At 30.2% G+C, this 19,826-nt stretch overlaps 4 protein-coding genes across 4 annotated transcripts; 2 read left to right on the top strand and 2 right to left on the bottom strand.

The window, feature by feature from the left end:
* The first annotated feature begins 1,461 nt into the window (after positions 1 to 1,461).
* LOC105625983 (glutamate receptor ionotropic, delta-2-like) lies at positions 1,462 to 11,327 on the top strand. The gene is made up of 9 exons (XM_012207291.1): positions 1,462 to 1,654; positions 3,746 to 3,930; positions 5,168 to 5,355; positions 6,368 to 6,766; positions 7,153 to 7,323; positions 7,968 to 8,194; positions 9,006 to 9,208; positions 9,698 to 9,963; positions 10,733 to 11,327. Exons 1-9 carry the CDS (start codon positions 1,462 to 1,464, stop codon positions 11,325 to 11,327), a joined length of 2,427 nt encoding a protein of 808 aa, XP_012062681.1.
* A 779-nt stretch (positions 11,328 to 12,106) lies between these two features.
* On the bottom strand, positions 12,107 to 13,569 carry LOC105626163. Its single transcript, XM_012207474.1, has 5 exons — positions 13,255 to 13,569; positions 12,934 to 13,043; positions 12,761 to 12,856; positions 12,421 to 12,540; positions 12,107 to 12,215 (listed from the first exon to the last, which is right to left on the bottom strand). Exons 1-5 carry the CDS (start codon positions 13,567 to 13,569, stop codon positions 12,107 to 12,109), a joined length of 750 nt encoding a protein of 249 aa, XP_012062864.1.
* Positions 13,570 to 14,761: 1,192 nt separating this feature from the next.
* Positions 14,762 to 16,651, top strand: LOC105625981 (acyl-CoA dehydrogenase family member 9, mitochondrial). Its single transcript, XM_012207289.1, has one exon. The coding sequence runs from the start codon at positions 14,762 to 14,764 to the stop codon at positions 16,649 to 16,651; it is 1,890 nt and encodes a 629-aa protein (XP_012062679.1).
* A 684-nt stretch (positions 16,652 to 17,335) lies between these two features.
* Positions 17,336 to 19,211, bottom strand: LOC105625980 (programmed cell death protein 2-like). The gene is made up of 4 exons (XM_012207287.1): positions 19,101 to 19,211; positions 18,291 to 18,718; positions 17,763 to 18,215; positions 17,336 to 17,600 (listed from the first exon to the last, which is right to left on the bottom strand). Exons 1-4 carry the CDS (start codon positions 19,209 to 19,211, stop codon positions 17,336 to 17,338), a joined length of 1,257 nt encoding a protein of 418 aa, XP_012062677.1.
* Positions 19,212 to 19,826: the final 615 nt, after the last annotated feature.

Here is a 19,826-nt window from a genome sequence, read left to right as displayed (position 1 = left end):
AGTATAACATTATAATCAAATCGAAAAATAATTATAATAAAATTGAATGATTATTACATGAAAAAGTAATAATCGTAATAAATAATCTAATAAAAATAAATTATGTTTTTGACATATTTTTTTTATTAGTATTCTTTATTAGAAATTTTTTTATTAGTATTCTTTATTAGAAATCTTTTTATTAGTATTTTTTATTTCTTAAACTGCTAATTAATTTTCTATTACCAATTCAGAATAGCTTGCAAAAATTATTCATTTATTCATATTTTTGTTTATTATGCATAATATATCAAATAATGTGCACAGGTTTATTTAAAAGCTAAAAAATCAAGCACCAAGATAACTGTTTAAAATATAATTTTCGCAAAAAATTATGACGCAATATTGAAGATTATTATAAAAAGAGTCAAGCTCGAGTGTAAGATAAAATAAGATTAAAAGTCAAGATAAATGAAATTTGATTTTGAAAAACGAGTAAAAAACAAAGTGAGTTAAGGTAATAAATAATAATTTGTGTCGAATAATTGTCAAAAAGTATTGGGTTGTCCGGAAAGTTCGTACCGATGTTGAAGGAAAATTGAAACGCAGAAAATTTTAATTTAATAAATGTATATTAAAATTTAAATTTTAGTCGGCACGAACTTTCTGGACAACCCAATAACAGAACAGTTTTAACCACATAAAATCAACGATATTAAGATTGAATAGATAAATTTAAATTACAGTGCAAGCACTGAAGTCAAAAGAATCAAATTAATAAATAATTAAATTAATAAATAATAAATAATTAAATAAAAATTAATAAAAAATTAATAGATAAAAAATTAAGAATTAAATTGCAGAAGCATCGCAAAGAAAGCAATAAAAACTATATCAAAACATACATATATGACTAAACATAAATAGAAAAGTTATAACAATAAAATAGAATAAAATAGAATAAAATAGAATATTATCTTGAAGTCAAAATTAAAATATAAAATTATTGTATAGTTGACAATTAAAATTTGTCTAAAGATTTTTTGTTTGGAATCGAATTTTTTATAGAAATTCTGAAATTCTCTTTATCTATTTTTTTTTATCGATATATCTAGCTATTAACGTCAAAATTCCTTGTTCCTCTCTTGCCATCAAAGATTCATTATGTTATCGACGTTCATACATTGACGTGGCAATCGAACGATGAATTAAAGATTTGACAAGCTTTAACAAAAGCTGACATTTCACGATAGCTGCATGCAATGCTACATTCTTGTGAAATCGCTTGTTATCAGTAGTAAATTAACTAACAATACAACTCTTTCAAAATCATCTCTCGATATATTGTAACATTGAAGTCCAATAACAATGAATCGTGAATCATCATTTTTATAGTTATCAAAACCAATACGACAAAGAACGATCTTTCAATTTCTCGATTTCATAAAATAATATCTCTATCAACATTTTTAGATTTATGTAATGTTATCAATTACGCGCAAAATCAAAATTGATTTTGGAGAAGCAAAGTTGTTGCTAGTGATGTTAATGGCGATTCATGTTGTCGCTGAACCTTGCATTTTCACATCGCCGTTGACGCTGCAATTGTTACTGGAATATGCAGAATGGCGATCTTGGGATCAAGTTGTGATCTTTGATAATATCAGCCCATTTAGTAAGTTTTCAAATTAACTAAATTGAAAGGAAGAAGAACAATTCCTTGCAAATTTCTCACATCTTTCATTGCAAATAATATATATATTAAATATATATCTATCTATGTTGTTTGAGCATTTCATTTCATATAAAATATAATGTGTTAAATACATAATTAAAGCAATGGATGTAAATATTCATATGTCGAAATACATATGTAATATATAGCAGATATATTGTGAATATTTAAATGCATGCAAATATGCAAGGTGACCGAAAAATTTCGATCACGAATTATGGAATACCTTATATATTCATTGTGGGACATCCTGCATATTATATAACACGTAGTTGATACATATTTATCAAAATGTAATAATATGTTATGAAAAATAGCGTATCATAGTAACATCATATAACATTTAAAAAAAATCATAAACGCAATTTTGATGTGCGTTTCTATGTGCGCAAATTTCTATATGAGCAATTATTATTTGAATCTATAAGAACAAACAAATTTAATAATATTAAAGTATCATATTAGACCACGATGTAAATACAGTCAAGAAATAAAGGCTTATTTCGGTCAAGCTTGGAAATGCTGATCGAAACAATTTGTAAAACAAATTTAAGTTAAATAAAAATAATTTAAATTAAATTAAATAGTAAGTCAAAGATAAGTTTTTATTTTATAATATATTTTAATTTTTATATAGTTGAATGTAATTGCTGTAATTAATGCATATCTGATTTTTTTATAGGTTATAAAACATACATTTTAAATGCGAATTTGCATTATTAAAGATACGTATCAGATATAACTTATATATTTAATAGATACGTATCGAATATATAATGTCATATGTATTTGGTATGTAATGTAAATTATCCTAAATATTGTTAATAAAATATTACCCTAAATATGACAATAGCAAAGTGTTGTCTATTTAACGTTTTATTAGTCATTCTTATAACGAATTAATTAGTCATTCTTATAACGAATGTGACGTCCAAACATCATAAAAATGACGTGGATTTATCACAGATATATAATGTTATAAGTCAACGTCAAAAATATGTTATTTTTTCATGTTATTGATGGTAGCAAGGTGTCATCCATTTAATTAGTTATTCTAATCTAGGTATATGATATATTCCTGAGACAAAGTAAAAATTATAAAAATGATCAAATTTGCTAGGTGTTGAAGTTCTAAATATTCTAAATTAAGTTCTAATATTCTAAATTAAAGTAAATTCAATTACTTTTATAATTTCCAGTACATTTTAAAAACCATAATAAGCTTCTTGATGGTATGTGTAAACATCGTAAAAATGACTTAAATTCTTATATTTCTTATCATTCACACAACTTCATAAATTGACATTAAAAATACATTATTATTTTCGTATTATTAATGGAATAAATGTATAATCGATACGTTATTAATTGATCACTAATAATGTTAACTATACGTCGAATTGGTCATTTATTCGACGTCATTAAGTATGATTAAGTATTGTAAAGATGTCATAAACAAATGTCGTCATTAATTGATCAAAAAGATGACGTCATTATTACATCTTAAATAGATATATAATCATATGACGTCATTTAAAATAACTATAAAATAACTATCGATGTCAAAATAACAGCTTATCTGGAACATACATACAGACCAGACATTCATCGATATTAAACATGTATCTAATATATGATTGATACGTATTGCTATGTATCTGTTATATAACATTTTAAATTTCATGTATCTGCTACTTATCTGAAATTTAAAATGCTATGCGGGTTACTATCGAATTTATTTCTAGTTAATTAAAGCAAATTTATAATAGCTTCTTTTATCTCGTAAATTAATATATTTTATAATTTTGCTAATATACACAATAAAAAAAGTTTTAACTCAAAAAATTAATTCATAAAAGAACTATTTTTAAAGAAAATCTAAACAAAAGATACACTGATAAAATTCCGTTATTAAAAAATAATTTATAAGAAATGCACTGGAATTATAAACTTTAATCGAACATCGAGTGTACATCGAGTAAATGTACATTTACAGTACATTTACTAGATGTACATTTACTAAAAATGCAGGTTGTGCTCTTAATTATGCTCGGCCGTTGATCAAGTGCTTCGGTGAAAAGGGCATCAGTGTGTCTCTACAATCAGCAACGAACCCGAACGTACCGGATGCTCTTACGATCAGAACACATCGCGTCGGCTCGATCGTCCTCTTGGATGGACTCAATCTAACATCACCTGATAATATTATCCAAGTGGTATGATTTTAATGTCTGTCAATTTCTGAGAAAAGAAAAAAATAAAATTACAAATTTAAATTAAATTAATATGTAGAGATAAAAAAGGCTAATAAGAAGCAATATAAGAAATAAAGCCAACAAGAAGAGATATTCACAAAATAATAAACTGAATCAATTTGTAAAGAAAATGCATAATTGCTTATTATAAAAATGTTATGTAATTGCATTAATTATGAGATGCATAATTTTTTAAGTAAGTAATTTGTGTTTTTTTTTTATACTAATTGATTCAATTTATTATTCGATGCATAAAAGTATTAAGATACGATTATTAAACAATTTATAGTTATGAAATTTAATATGTCAATATAAATGTATATCAGAACAAAATATAAAATAATTCAAAATCTATTTCAATTTTTTCATATTTCTACTTTAATATTTTTACATGTAGAATAATTAGAGAAATTATATTATGTATTTATATTAAATAAAATCATATAATTTCATTTAAAAAAGTGGGGGTGAGTTCATATCTAAGGATGACGCCTCCATTTAAAAAAAAAACAACGTAACTAAACTATGTTCCCCAAGTCATTCCATTTTTATCTGAAACATTTTTATATCAAAAATAAACTATTCAAGGTCTTCAAATTAAATGGACTATCTTGTATAATGTTCCTTTAATTTTCTAAATATTGCAAGAAAATATCACGTGTTACGTTATCAAAGAAGTGTCTCGCGGGAATTTTTATTTTCCTAATTCGTAACAGACTTCAGCGATAGCGTAATAGACTTCAGTAATATTGTATGAAGATAACAATTTGATAATTATAAATCGTATTTCTACTTTTATCATAAAAGAAAATTAATCAATATATTTCAACAAATTTTTCTTTTTTATTACAATAATCACTTTACAAATAATAATCAATAATCGCCTATTTTCTTTCTTTTAATTATATGTATAGTAATACACAATTTTTTTGTCAAAAATTAATTGCAAATTTAAAAAAATGTGATTTCTTCCGCACACTACTTTCGGCATACTCGCACTTATTTTTCAATTAAATTAAATAATCATGACTTATTTTTCAATTAAATTAAATAAATCTTAAAAGTATATATTTTAAAGCTTACATACACGGAAAAAATAATTTTGATTGATTAACAAAATACAAAATTTAACAAAATTGTTTATGCAAATTTGATGGAAGCAAACAGAATTTCTGATTAAAATGAATGTTTTCAACAGGCCTCCCAGAAATTCTTGTTCAACTATTACATCTCCTGGCTTATGGTGACCACAAGAAGACATGATTTCACCATCGACACCGTCCTTCGAGATCTAAATGTCGGTATCGACAGTGACGTGATCGTAGCTACCTCGCCACTACAGAATGACGCTGCTGCTTGGATATATGCTCAAAAATATCGAGATAAGTAAGGCTACACATCTCGAGAATGGTATAAAAACGTTATTATCATAATCGTACATACTTTAAAGGATAGAAGTAATTTATTCAAAGAATTGATAAAATAAAACATTTAATAAAGATTAATAAAATAAAATGTTTGTTTTTTATATTGTACATGACTTAAAAGAACCATTTATCTTTACATATATTATATAAAATTCCATTAATTTGAATACATCATCCTACTAATGAACGTGACAAAATTAATTTTCTTATTTTCATTCCTCGAATAGAAATAGAGATATAAAATAGAAATACAAAGATAAAAAAATAAAAATTAAAATGAAGAAATGGAATATTTTTATAAAATTGGGCATTGTTTAATTTCTATCAAGATTGTGATTGCCATCTTTTTGGGTTTTCGATGAGAGACTTCAGCTTTTTGACCAAATTTTCAGCTCTTCTAAATCTTACAAAATTTTGATGACCTTTTATTAAACACTCGTCAATTTCTTCCTATTTTTAGAATAATATCACTGAAAGCACAAGGCAGAAAGAACAAGTTTGGTGACTGCTTTTTAGAGAACGCACTACAATATAACGCACTACAACATATAATCATAATAATCGATCTCGGGAGGTCATATCTTTTTTGTAGGCTTTCTACAATAAATCATTATTTAAGCTTTAAGTCGTGATCTGTAAGAGATTAACCAATCATAGTTGATTATTCTTCTCACTATGATTGATTGATTTTTATGATTTATGAATTAAAATTTAAATAATGGCTTATTGTAGAAAGCTCGTAAAAATCTTAAAAAAAGCATTACAAGAAAGTTTGATTTCAACAATTTTAATAATAGTTGTCAATTTTTGGCAAAATAATAGTAATTGTAAATCTTTGGTTAAAAAGGTATCAGTTTCTAGCAGAACACTAGTCGAAGGGTGGCAACCGTGATGAAGATAGTAATAATCTAAATTAGATACAGAAATAGGAAGTCTTTTTCAAGACTCTCAAGTGGAGTCTTTTTCCACAGAATTTGTCAGTCCTTTCAGCGATATGGTGATCGTTTTGAATTCATGGGACCGCCGCCGGAACGACGTAATGTCGAAAACGCCACGACCAATTTGAGCTATACCACTGAAGAGAATCGCACAGTATCGTTCTACTTGATGCACACTTACAAAATACGTCACTCCGACAATACAAGTCTAATTGTCCGCTATCTCGGTTTCTGGAATCCAGAATCTCACACTCTCAAATTGCCGATGAGCGTGAAGCTCAGAAGCGATTTCAACGGTCTTCCCATTGTCTTTGGAGTATTGAACGGAACCAGCGATGGGCAGACAGACGTTATCGAATCAGAGGCCACTGCCAACGATATCGCACCCCTTTTGGACTTTGCTACCATCGTCACCCATAGCGTGAATGCCAGGTTAAAAATCATTCTCTGTACCAAATTTAATTGGATGCATTTAATACGATATTAAAGTCACATACATAAATTAATGTAAAAATAGTCATTAATGCAGCAACTTATCTTGTAAAATGATAAATATTCAATTACGGATGTCTTGGCAACGCCAATTAGCAATTCATGTATATTGTAAAACATGTTCCTTAATCCTTGAAAAAGTTACTTCGAAAATTAGATTTCTCAGAATATACGCATGTTACATATAAAATAATAGAAATTCTACAAAAAATGTTTCCACAAAGAATAAAATAAATCTTTAGAAAAAAATAAAAATAAAATGAATCTGAAAAATATATTACAAAAAAAAGCTAGAAATAAATATAATTTATTTTGAATTTTTATAGTATCGAGCTGGTGCCGCACGAAAAGTTAGGTACGTTAGCTAATAAAGAATGGAGCCATCTTCTCGGTGATGTTGTAACTGGCACTGTCGATATCGGTTTAGGATATATAACGGCGAACGACGAAGAGCGTTGGACAGAAATGACATTTAGTCATCCTTTAATACGTTACATGTCGGTATAAAAATATTTTAATAAATTTAAATTCAAAGAAGAAGTCATATTAATGAGCAAACGAGCAATGTAAACTTTATTATTTTATTACTTTAAACTAAACATTCTATTTATAATTAAACTAAACATTCTACTTTATAACTTAATATATTTCATATTTGTTTCTTCATGCTAATATATTCTTCTGTTATTTTGATGAGGAAATACTAATTTGTGCAAATTATACGTTCCGCATAAATCATATCATTAGATCAGTATTAATATACATTATGAGATAAAATATAAAATAATATAAAATAATAAAATAATAAAATAATATAAAATAAAATAATATAAAATATAAAATAATAAAATATAAAATTTTGCTTTGTAAATGTAAATATTAAAAATTTATGTTTGCATTTTACGTTATTTAAATTAAAAATATTTTGTAGTAATAAAATTCAAAGTAATATTTTGAACATTCAAGATCAGTTTTTCAAAATCGATATCTGTTTTTGTTTAAATAATGTGAAGTGAAGAACGTAATACAAAAAATTGAAATGTTTGAGAAAGAGCACAAAAAATTCTTTTAATTATTTAAAATTTTATAAATATAACTATTTTTTCTTCTACATGATAATGTAAAATAATATTTTACGCAGGAGAAATATTTATTATCATCCGTTGGAGACCGGCACGATGAGGGATATATTTTTGCAACCGTTCGATAATCGATTACTTGGCTGCGTCGCTGGAACATATCTCATCATGTTTATCGCGATGGCGACAGTTATTTATGCTGCTAAAACAATATTACATGATGAAGATGAAAAACATGTCGAGATCGGGGAATCTGCACTTTGGTGCTTGAGTATCATGTGCATGCAAGGTTTATTTCTTTTTTTATAGCTAAGCTGTTATAACAAATAAATTATCATTTCACATTGTTATCACCTCTCTTTTATATACAATACTAATTTAAATAATACATAATAATTACAACGTAATTACAGAATCGAGAATGTGAACAAAACGTGGACAAACACGTAATTAATGATCTAAAATGCAGTGGGCAAAAATTGCAATATTTCTACATTTTCATTCATTTATTATTACCGACAGCTATAATCACTCACTATTGAACTCTCATGTTATGTAAATATTAAATATGTATATGTATAAAATACAACCCGAAAAAAAATGTCTCATATATAATTATATACAATTATATATAATTATATATAAAATATGTCCATTTATATAAATTTTTTCCGGGAATATACCCTCTAATTTTAATAACTACGTTTCATTTGTTTTATGTAACACACATGTGCATATAGGTCCATGTTTTTATCGATAAACATGCTAAAATTCTACATGCTTTTATGCTGAAATTTTATAATATATATAACGTGAACTATATGCTAAATTTTAATGCTATATCATAAAAGTATGATACGGTAATTTGTTTGTAATGTATTTTCTATTAAATTAATTATTTATTAAATTAATTATTAAATTATTTTTTATTATATTTTACATACCGTAAAAGAAATATTTTTTTGTTACTGAGGAACGCATTTTTTTATCGGTTATCAAGTCTAATCTCGTCTAAACTTAATTAATTATGTGCGTAATGTATATAAAATCTATGTATATGAAATCCATTACTCATACATTCAAACATTTGGAATTTATAGGATCACCCTGGACACCTCGAAGTCCATCAGGAAAGACTCTATTGTTATCCAGTTTAATATTCTCCCTCGTGATGTACAATGCTTATGCTGGTTTCATCACATCCATACTATCGGTGCAGGCAACTGGAATCAAATCGATCACCGATCTTCTTTTTAATAATTTCAAGCTGGGATACAGTGCCGCCGACGATACATACATAAGAGTACTATCAATGTTATTTATTGCCATTATTATCATTTATTACTATTATTTTTCTTATTGCGTTTTGTCATATGAATCCTCTTTGATATTATTTTGTTACGTATCTACGTAGATATTATGTAAAAGGTACTATAAAAATAAATATATAATAACAACTTTTTAAATTAACACACCCGATATTAAAGAATCTAACAATAACAACGAATATGTTTTAATGATATACAAAATTAATCTTTTGATGCCACTTGTAGTGGTAGCATATACACAAGGTTTTTTTATTTTACTATGTTATAACATTTTTATTAATTGTGTTTTTATTGTAGAATACGATGTTTTGAAAAACTTTTCTTTCAATCATCTTTCTTACAATACTGTACCGCTAGGAGAGTTTTATTTCAGATAGTTATTAATTAATTATTTCAGATAGTTATACGTAGTTATTTAATTGCTGTTTGTCGGAGTTATTTAATGCTATCGCATTATCTTTCAGAATGCGAACGATAGCAATCTTCGTCAGTTGTACATAAAAGCGTTTAACAATCGCGAATCTCGTCTCGAGACGAGGACTGGCCTTATGAAAGCTGTCAAAGAAAGATATGGATTCTTCGTTAGCGCGACTCTTGCTCGGCGAGCTCTCAAAACAACCTTCATACAGGAACGATGCACCTTGAAAGAATTGATGCTTCCACAAACACTTACAGTCGTCGCTCTTCCTATGGCTAAAAGTTGCCCATATAGGAAGATCATTAATCTCAAGTATGCAAAGTTGTCGAATTTACATAACACATTAGCATGATAAAATTAACATTAATATAGAATAAGCATTAAAATGAATATTATAATTAACATGATAGAATTCTATTATGTATATCAATGTGAATAATTAAAATGTGAATAATTAAAATAACTAATGTCCGTTTCTATCAATGTAGATCAACTTTAATTTCTCTCTCGATGTAACTTATTCTTCATCTTTTTCTAATTCTTATAGAACTAGAAAAAGATAAAGAGTAAATTGAACCGAGATTAAAATTAATTTACATTTATTAGAAATAAACATTCGAAAAACATCAAGAGTTAGAGTTAATCAAATAAAATTAAATTACCTTGGTAGAAACTGGGTATTTAAAAGTAAATAGCAACAATGAACAGCTTTCTAATATTTTTAAGCTAATTAGTCAGTAGAGCCAATTGTCGAAATCATAGTATACCTATAACATGTTTTACCGCAGCAAGTTACACTGCTCTGAAAACGACTAATGATCACATATTATACTTTCTGAACAGGTTCATACATGCGATGTCATTAATCAGAGAGATATCATTAATTAGACTCGCTACGATTGATAACTATAATACATACATTCTATAATACATTAATATATTAACATATTATAGAATGTATTATTAATGTATTATAAAAAAATATGTATTAAGAAAAATATGTTTAGAGAAAATAATTTTTTAACGCGCGTCAGTTAATAAATTGGCATCTCGTTTGTAATTTACATTATTTTATTTGCAGTATATTGCGAATCTACGAACGTGGCGTTCTGGATAAGATACAGGAACGGATGCTGCCGACGATGCCGCGATGCGCAGCGTCGGCGGACTTTCATAGCGCAAGGCTCGCCGACGTCTATTCCGCTTTCTTTCTATTGGTAGCAGGTATGGTTATTGCGATTTCTATTGGCATCTTCGAAAGAATATGGAATAAGCGGAGGCAAATGCAAGAAACTGTTGTGCGCGGTATACGTAAGCACAATCTGATATCACACCTCCACTTTCATCATCATCACGATGGTGGTCACAATCGCTCCAACGATCATCCTCATCTCGTTGCTGCTCCAACTGGCAAGTTACGCGGTTATAATCTCCCTTATATGATCATGTTACAAGATCATGCTCGTCAAGTGCAGTCGTTTGTCGGTTTTCAAGAACGTGACGTTTCTCTAGAAGAATCGAGAGGTTTGGAGCCTTTGAAAGTACGGCAGAAATCAGCAGGTCCTAAAAGAGCGTCCTGGTCTTCTTTCTCAAGCTTGCCCAAGAGGAAGATAAAATCAACCAAAAAAATCCCATCGAACATGGAAAACATTCGAGTCTTTCCGTTTAACAATTAAAACCCGTTTTGTTGACCCAAACATTTTTTCAGTGTGATGTTAGTCTTGCTATTTAATTGTAAAAATATTTTGGACAACTACGACAATGTATTAGGGAGAATTCACAGAAAAACAGAAAGCAGAGAAGCAGATTCAGAATCAAAATTCACGTTCGTAATCAACAATTTCTGCTTTTTGGCAGTAATCAACAATTTCTTTTTTTCTGCGAGTCAGCGCGAGTTCTGATTAGAGTTTGCTTTTCTGCTTTTTGTTTTTTCTGTCAAGGTGTCATTTTTAGACAATACAATTCTACATTTCACAATATACATCGTATTGTGCATTCTTGCAGATTTAGTTAAATATTTGCTTTTATTTCAAATCATAAAATTATTATCGAATAGCAGCATATTAAGTCTGTATAATATTATTTGATAGATAATATTTTTTATATAATTAAAAATAAAACATAAATAAGAAGGAGCATATAACTACACACGCAAATGTGTTTTTTGTACAAGTCATATTAAAATTAATTACACGTAAGTGTTTCGGTCAAGTTGTGACAATCATCAGTACAATACAATAGAATGCAAATGTTAAATACTAAAAATATTAGAAATGATCACAGAGTGAAACGTCTACATGTAATTAATTTTAAATATATGATTTGTGCGAAAAATACTTTGCGTATATGACTGTATGCTCCTTCTTATTTATGTTTTATGTTATCAAGCCATCTTTAATAACTTTTGTTCAAATTTTAATTAAAAATAGATGATATAAATAGTCATTCAAAATTATTATACATATTCGGCTAGAAATTTCATACGAGCACCAAAAATCGTAGGTACTTGTCGCTTATATATGTTGCTTATACCTCTGCAATCTCGTAAACTGCTAATCTCGTTTCTACGGCACAAATACAAAGATTTTATTTCTCCGTCAGACCGTAAATTATAATTTATAAATTATTCATTTATACTACATAAATCATTAGATCAGCATTAATTAATCGATCTTATGAAACAAGATCTTACTGTGAATGTTATCACGTGAGATGATAAGATAAAAGATGAAAGATAAATTTCATATTAAATGTATGCTGATATTGTACCTGCAGAGAATATCTTCGAGATTAGGAATGTATTCGTCGTCCTCACACCACTCCTTCCAATTTCTGTATAATTGCAGTTCTTGTATTTCATCGAGAAAGTTGTGACACATATTTCTCAAACTAATCAAAATAATTAATTTTTATAAGCTAATCACTCATCTATTTTTATGATAAATTAAAAGAGATTCTCATAATTAATTACCGTAAATCGAGATTAATAGTAATAAATGACTTGCGCGCTATGAATAAAACCGCCCTTTCACATTTTACAAAAATTTAATTAATTCTTTCGTTATATTTTAAAAAAGCTATAATGTAAGCTTTTCTATAAAAATCTTACTTTTTCTCCCACAATCCATTGGCGGATGAAATGAGCTTATCACCCGGTAACGGGTCGGAGATAAATTTTTTGCCATCAATTTCACGCAAACCATAGCTATAAATATTATGATCGTTGCATCAATGAAGAAGTATATTGTAAAATTATGTAGCAAAAAAAAAGAAACTGTTTACTGTTGAAAAGAATAATCGCAGATAGTTCTCAAAAGGAGCACTGTTTCCGTTTCATTTAGCCAGTCATCAGGCATCATTATGTCATGGACTTCCAGCAGAGTTTGATTAATCTGAGAAAAAATTATGAGATAAAAATACATTGCAAAAAAATGGATAAAAATTTATATGAATATACATTATACATATTACATTATTTTAATATAATGAGAAAATACAAAATGTATTATATATATATATATATATATATATAATAATAATAAATTTGTGTATGATTTATATATTTAATTATTATACAAGTGATATTGTATCAAAAATACAAGCCTTCTCAGCGATGGCCATGCACATGGCACATCTGACACATGCGGAGGACAGGTCGATATGTATCGTGCCGCATGCATCTGCAATGCAGGTCCCGTACGGGATTATTTGAACTATTCCAAAACCGGTAGATCTGCAGTCGCAATGGGGATCAACGGTAATATTTGTATCCGTTAAAGGATTATAACGAATGGGGGTGGCACAAACACATTCGTCATCGCTCCGATGAATGCGCGTTTTGCTGCGCTTGTTAAAAATACAGCCTTTCGAGGTAAATGCGAGTAATAGCAGAATCAGCAGTGTCGCTTTCGCAGGCATTGTCCTAATTCTGTCATATCTTCTTTGAGAGAACGGATTCAAAACAAATTCTGGTTAAATTAAATGCACTACAAACGAAACGGAGCGAAAAAATAAAATCTATTTCAAGTAATTGACAATTAAATTAGCAATTCTGATGCGTTACATCATCACGGACAGCTGAAGCACGAAAACATATAATTTTTTAATAAAAAATTCATAATAGAATTCCACCATGAAAAAAATATAAACAAGAAAATAAAATTGCTTCATGTAATTAGCTAATTTTGACGCATATATTATAAGAATCTGTAAAATATAGATAGCTGAAGTATGGAAACGTATAATTTTCCAATAAAAAATATATACGCTGCAAAAGAAATTTTTTACAGGAAATCTAAATATAATACTCTTTGTAAAAAAAAATTGTTTTTAATAACTATTGCAAATAATTTCTCTCTCCTGAATTTAATTTAATTAAATTCAACACTGAGATAAATATCATACACAATTCCTTTACTGCGGAAATATCTTTTTTTTATATTTATATATTACAAACAATAAATAATGTAATTGCTAAATAAAATCAGCTAATTACACTGTAAGAAATAAATTGCTTACATAAAATGCGTCCAATGTACAAATCCAAATGCGAATAAAAAAATACAATTATTAAATTAATTTAATAATTTCATTAATTAGCATCATAATTAAATATTAAATTAATTAAATTAAATATTAAATTAAATATTAAATTAATAGAATTTTAATGCCAAAAAAAGATAAAGAACAATATATATTAGAAATTTTATCCTAAAGCAATCCTGCCGGTCGAGTTAAATTAATCAAAATTTGCTCAGATCACCCAAACTTTTACCAAAGTAAATTAATTTTAATCTTAGTTTAACTTACTTTTTGTCTTTTTCTAATTATAAAAATTAAAAAAGAAGAGTAAATTCAATCAAGATCAAAGTTAATCTATAGTAGTAGAAATGGACAGTAAAGAAGCTTGTGAGAAAATTTTTAATGCGCGGCAGTATTTAAACAAGAGCAGTGCAGCCAACACGAAACCAGCAGCAGTGCAGTCAACTCATCAAAAATCAAAACGAATAATCTCGTAACTATTCGTCATAACCTCCTTGATGTTTATGCATCCTTCGCATCTCGAGAGAATTGCAAAGGGATTATCTTGACGCAATTGGACGCAACAACGATGCTGGCACGTCGGTTACTGTATAAGAAGCAATTGTGGCATGCCTCGTGCGTTTGCGTGCCTGTCCGTCAGACGCAAAACCAGCGCGTCAACCAACATGTACTGGATATGCTTAACCTCGAAATTCGGCTACCGGCCCATCTCAAGAAGCAGCCGCAACGTAAGCCATTCGCCAAAAATCTGTTCCTCGCCACGTTCGATCACGAGTTCATGTACTATTCCGAGCCGCAAACCAAGGACAGGCATCAGCGTTTCTTCGAATGGCTCCAGCCTATCGAGAAGTATATGTCGGAGTGTCTGGAGGATCCGCAAAGCGTCCAGAAAGAAGACATTCTGGCCCATCTAAAAGAGTTAGGTGTCTTTCGGGCGTGCGTGGACGAGCAGCATCTCGGGCTGAACCTAAACCACTCAGAATCGGCCAAGCTAGTAGAAATACTCAGCTGCTTCCCTTGGCTGGGATGTTACATGATCAAGAACTACATTGTACCTGTTCAAATCATCTCTATGCTGGCTTCAGAAAAGCAGAAAGCCAAGTATTTACCAAGGATAGCGGCTGGAGAGCTCATTCCCACAGTGTGCTTCACTGAACCTGGAAGCGGAATAAATATAAATAACATCATCAGTACAGCTGTAAATTCGGAAAGTGACACACACTGGTCATTAAATGGCGAGAAGACGTTTGTAGTCAATGGGCACGACGCCAATCTATTTCTCGTCTTCTGTCACTGTGGCCATCGCCGTACAATCAGTGATACTGAGGGTTTTCTATCTATACTTCTAGTGGAACGTGATTTCGGAGGTGTTACAATAAAGGATGTTAAGAATCTTGTTGGTCTTCGAAACAGTCCGGTCAGTACAGTTATTTTTAAAGATACCGAAGTTCCAAAGGAGAATCTTCTGGGTGATCTGAAAATTGGATCGAGTATACTAGTAGACATACTCTCTCCTGGAAACAGAAACCTTGCTCCGCAAGCAGTAGGCACATTGAAGGCATTTACAAAAATGTTGACGAGGCACGTATTGCAGAGGAAACATTTAGATAAAAACATGCATGAGTATGAAAGCGTTCAAGAGATAATAGGTAAGATGGCGAGTACTTTATATGGCATGGAGAGTATGTTGTATTATACCACTGGCATAATGGACACATTTGAGAATCAGGATTGCACGCTCGAGAAAGCCATGGTGGAGATATATTGTACTAGCGAGTGCGTCGCACGTATTTACGAAGGCCTGCAACTTATTGGATCGCAGAGTTACCTGAGGGAGAATCCTTACATACGAATTTTCGAAGATGCATTGTCATATACCCTGTTCGATGGATATAATATCGATTGCAACATATATATAGCTCTAGTTGGTTTACAACACACAGGCAAAAATTTACGCGATCACATATTTAAGTTACGAAATCCCTATATCTTTCCCGAGTATATATTTAAATGGATCATGGGTAAGGAATATCGAGTACAACTTAAACTTGCTGACCATTTGCATCCGTCTTTCGCATCAGGTAGCATACAACTGGAGAAGTGTATCACCAGATTGCAGACCGTCTCGATACTACTGTTAGAACGCCATGGCACAAATATATCCGAACGACAAATGGAACTGCGTCGAGTTGGTGAATTAGCAACGAGAACATTCGCTCTGATTACTATTCTTTCGCGCGCTTCCAGGGCGTATTGTATTGGCTTGAGAAACCACAATCAGGATAAGCACCTGGCCGACAATTTTGCAATTTTGTCCATAGACAGAGTGGAGACTCTTGCACAGGAGATTGTATCAGGAGAGTGGAACAATGGTGATAAGTTCAACAAAGAAATTGCCGAACTTATGTACAGTAAAAAAAATTATTTCGCCGAACATCCGTTAAACAGAACCTATTAAATATTTGATAAATTTAGTTTATACACTATATATATGTGTGTATGTATAATAGAAAGGAAGATAAAACAAATTAATTCTTAAAACACATTTGCTTAATGTGACCACTGTATTTAAGTAGCATTCGCTAGTCGTACGTTTTTTAATTTAAGGTATTGATTTATCTGTAAATTAGTTTCAATCACTCTACTGTTTTTTTTATTATATAATTAAGATAATCATTGTAAGTAAACTGTAAAAATGTACAATACATATGAATTCGCTCCAAGAAGGAATATACGTCGTTTTCCATCAAGGTTTCTGTATTTATATGTCGGTAGCAATTGTACAGTTGTATCTTACACTGTACTTATATATACTAAGATCGAGATGAAAAGTAAAATAAATGCTCTTACTCTAAACTCTCTTCTATCAGACATTCCTAAAATCTTTCTTTTTCAATTGCGAATCACATGTCGCTTAATGTAGCTTGAGATACATATCTCTGCAATGTCTTTATCAACTCTATTATCAACCATCGCTCGCTACATAGGACTTTTGATGTGTACATGAAGAGGTGGACGGTATTCTTCTACAGACGTAACATGACTAGTCGTCCTAGACGTGTAAATATGAAATTCTATATAGTATAGGATCACTGGAAGAACCTTAGCTTCACTCGTAACTTTTCTTATTAATATTTTACAACTATAGTCTTTCAGCTTGAACAACGACATGCTCTTCTCGATATGAATCGGTCGCAGACCAACAGCTTCTAACGCAAGTGTATATTAAAACAGTGCCGAATTCGATTTGAAAATTTCGATCGCTTCTTGGATTTAATATTAACTTTGGTATGATCGTCGGTAAAACTTGCAGCTCAAAAGTCATCTCGTCGCCACAATGCCGACATTTACCGATACAACCGCTTAGCGGATATAACAGTAATGGTGTAGAATTGTCCCTTGAATAGCTGAAAAATAAAAGTCATCATATACCTATATAAAAATAAAATAAATAGAAAAAAATATATGTATATATTATATATTTTATTTTACACACACAAATGTACATAAAGTGGAGAATAAAATATCGTTAAAATTTTTATATATATTATATATATTTAAAAATTTACCGTAACAGCTGTCCAGGATTTCTCTGTATTCTGCAAAGGAAGTTGTGGAACATCTCATCACCATGTTTAGGAATGCTTTTCTCATACTTTTCCACGTCTGTTTCGATGGTTTTAGGATTGCCGGAATCTGGCGTAAACTTAGTCGATGCGTCCGGATTACTATGCTGATATTCGACCAATAAATCTCGAACGTGTTGAGACACATCTATACTGCAATCCTCCTCGTCAACTGAGAGAAATATTTCCACGAACGAACATTTGGTTTCCGCATTCGTGATTTGCAGTGGCAATGGAGTTACTTCGTGCAGTAAACTAATTAAATCACATTGTGGTCGCGTTGGAGTGTCAATGCATACGACTTCACTCTCATCTCCATCGATTTCTGCTGAAGCTTGAGGAGAATCTAAACGACCTACAGCACCTCCGCTAATTGGAGAGTCTACGCTGGCTGGACTGAAACGTTCGAAAAAGAGATATACATACAGCTACTATTATTCATAAATAAAATTGATTTTAATATACACGAACCTATTTGCATTTGGATCATCCACGCGCAGTACAGACAATTCCTCTCGTATATCCTGATCTATTTCTTTACGCAGAGAAAAGTGAAATTGTAACGGATCATTTTCTAACATATTCCCATTTTGTTCCGATGCATTATCATTTACACTATCTCCCCAATCGTCTGCATCAGACAACCAAGCTGTCGTAGATGGTACATTAACGCTTCCAGAATCGGGCATAGTCTTAGTTTCATCCTCTAGATGCTGTATTCTCAAGCATGTCCAGCTTTCATTTTGATTCCAGCAATTTGAGTTGATACATGCAAATATATATAAAGTCCGATGATACTTTGAGTTATCTAACGGAGCATATAATTGGAGTGCCAAGAGTTGATATAAGCCACAGAGTCTACATTGTGGCGATGATAATGTATTCTTTCCATAACAGTTCTAGGAAACAAATATTACATATATTATAATTATTATATATTATAATTATATATTATAATTATTACTTGTATAATTATATACATCAAGCAAAATAATGACATTTATTAAATAAAATATTAATGGTATTGTTTAAACTATAATCAACATTCGAAAAATGTATATTAAATATTTTTCCATGACAGAAATATCTCATATATCATATGTATAATTATTTATTCATGTACCTATATAATATTTCATGTATTTATATAAATATCATACTTTATTAAATTATAACATTCTCCTAAATGAATGATATCGCAAATTGACCTAATAAAATATTAGTAATCGCGATGGAGGAAACGGCGATTCCTGGAAGGTGAGTCTATCGTTCCCTACTCACCGGATGCCCGCCGATCTTGTTCGTAGTAAAGTTGAGCAAGGACCGGTGCTTGTCTGTAACGTACTCGTCCTCGTATCCCAGATATATCTTCGTACAATTATCGCAAGCCATTTAAGTCATTCGATCGTAGCTCTACATTGGAAGACCACGGACGTGGAGCGAGGAACACCTGTACTTTTTCCCCGTTTTACTTACGACCGGGACAGCTGACACGCATCAGTAACGCTCGACGCGTGCGCCTTTGTCGGCTCGCACATCTCCCTTATCGATTTTTTTTGAGGCTGCCAGCAGCAGTCGGACATCACTAGAATATTCTCGCTTATGATTTGAAAGAAACTATCGTTTTCTTATTATTGTCTTAGAACAGATACTGTCAATCTGGGGTTATCCTGGAATACACGTGCACATGTCATAATAAAAAAAAAACCTGTTCCTCTTACTTTGCACCTCCTGTAGTTAAAACGAAACAGATATAGATTCCGATAACGAAGATAGAAAGAGAAAAGAAAGAAACGCAGTACAGCAAGCGCAGTCCAAACAAAGTACAGATCTATAGTTAGCTTTTTCTTCTACACATTTATATTTAACATTTCTTTTTTTTTTAAAGATAAAAGATTTTTTTTTAAAGAAAAAAGATAAATTTACATACGTTTTGCAAAAATAAAGAGAATATTATATGTTTAAACTTGGCATTTTTCTGCATTTGCAATATTCTCTCTCTCTCTC

This window comes from Atta cephalotes, assembly GCF_000143395.1.
Source record: "Atta cephalotes unplaced genomic scaffold scaffold00004, whole genome shotgun sequence".
Lineage (NCBI taxonomy): Eukaryota > Metazoa > Arthropoda > Insecta > Hymenoptera > Formicidae > Atta > Atta cephalotes.
The sequence above is the reverse complement of the archived record's forward strand: the minus strand, read 5'-3'. Positions and strand labels throughout refer to the sequence as shown.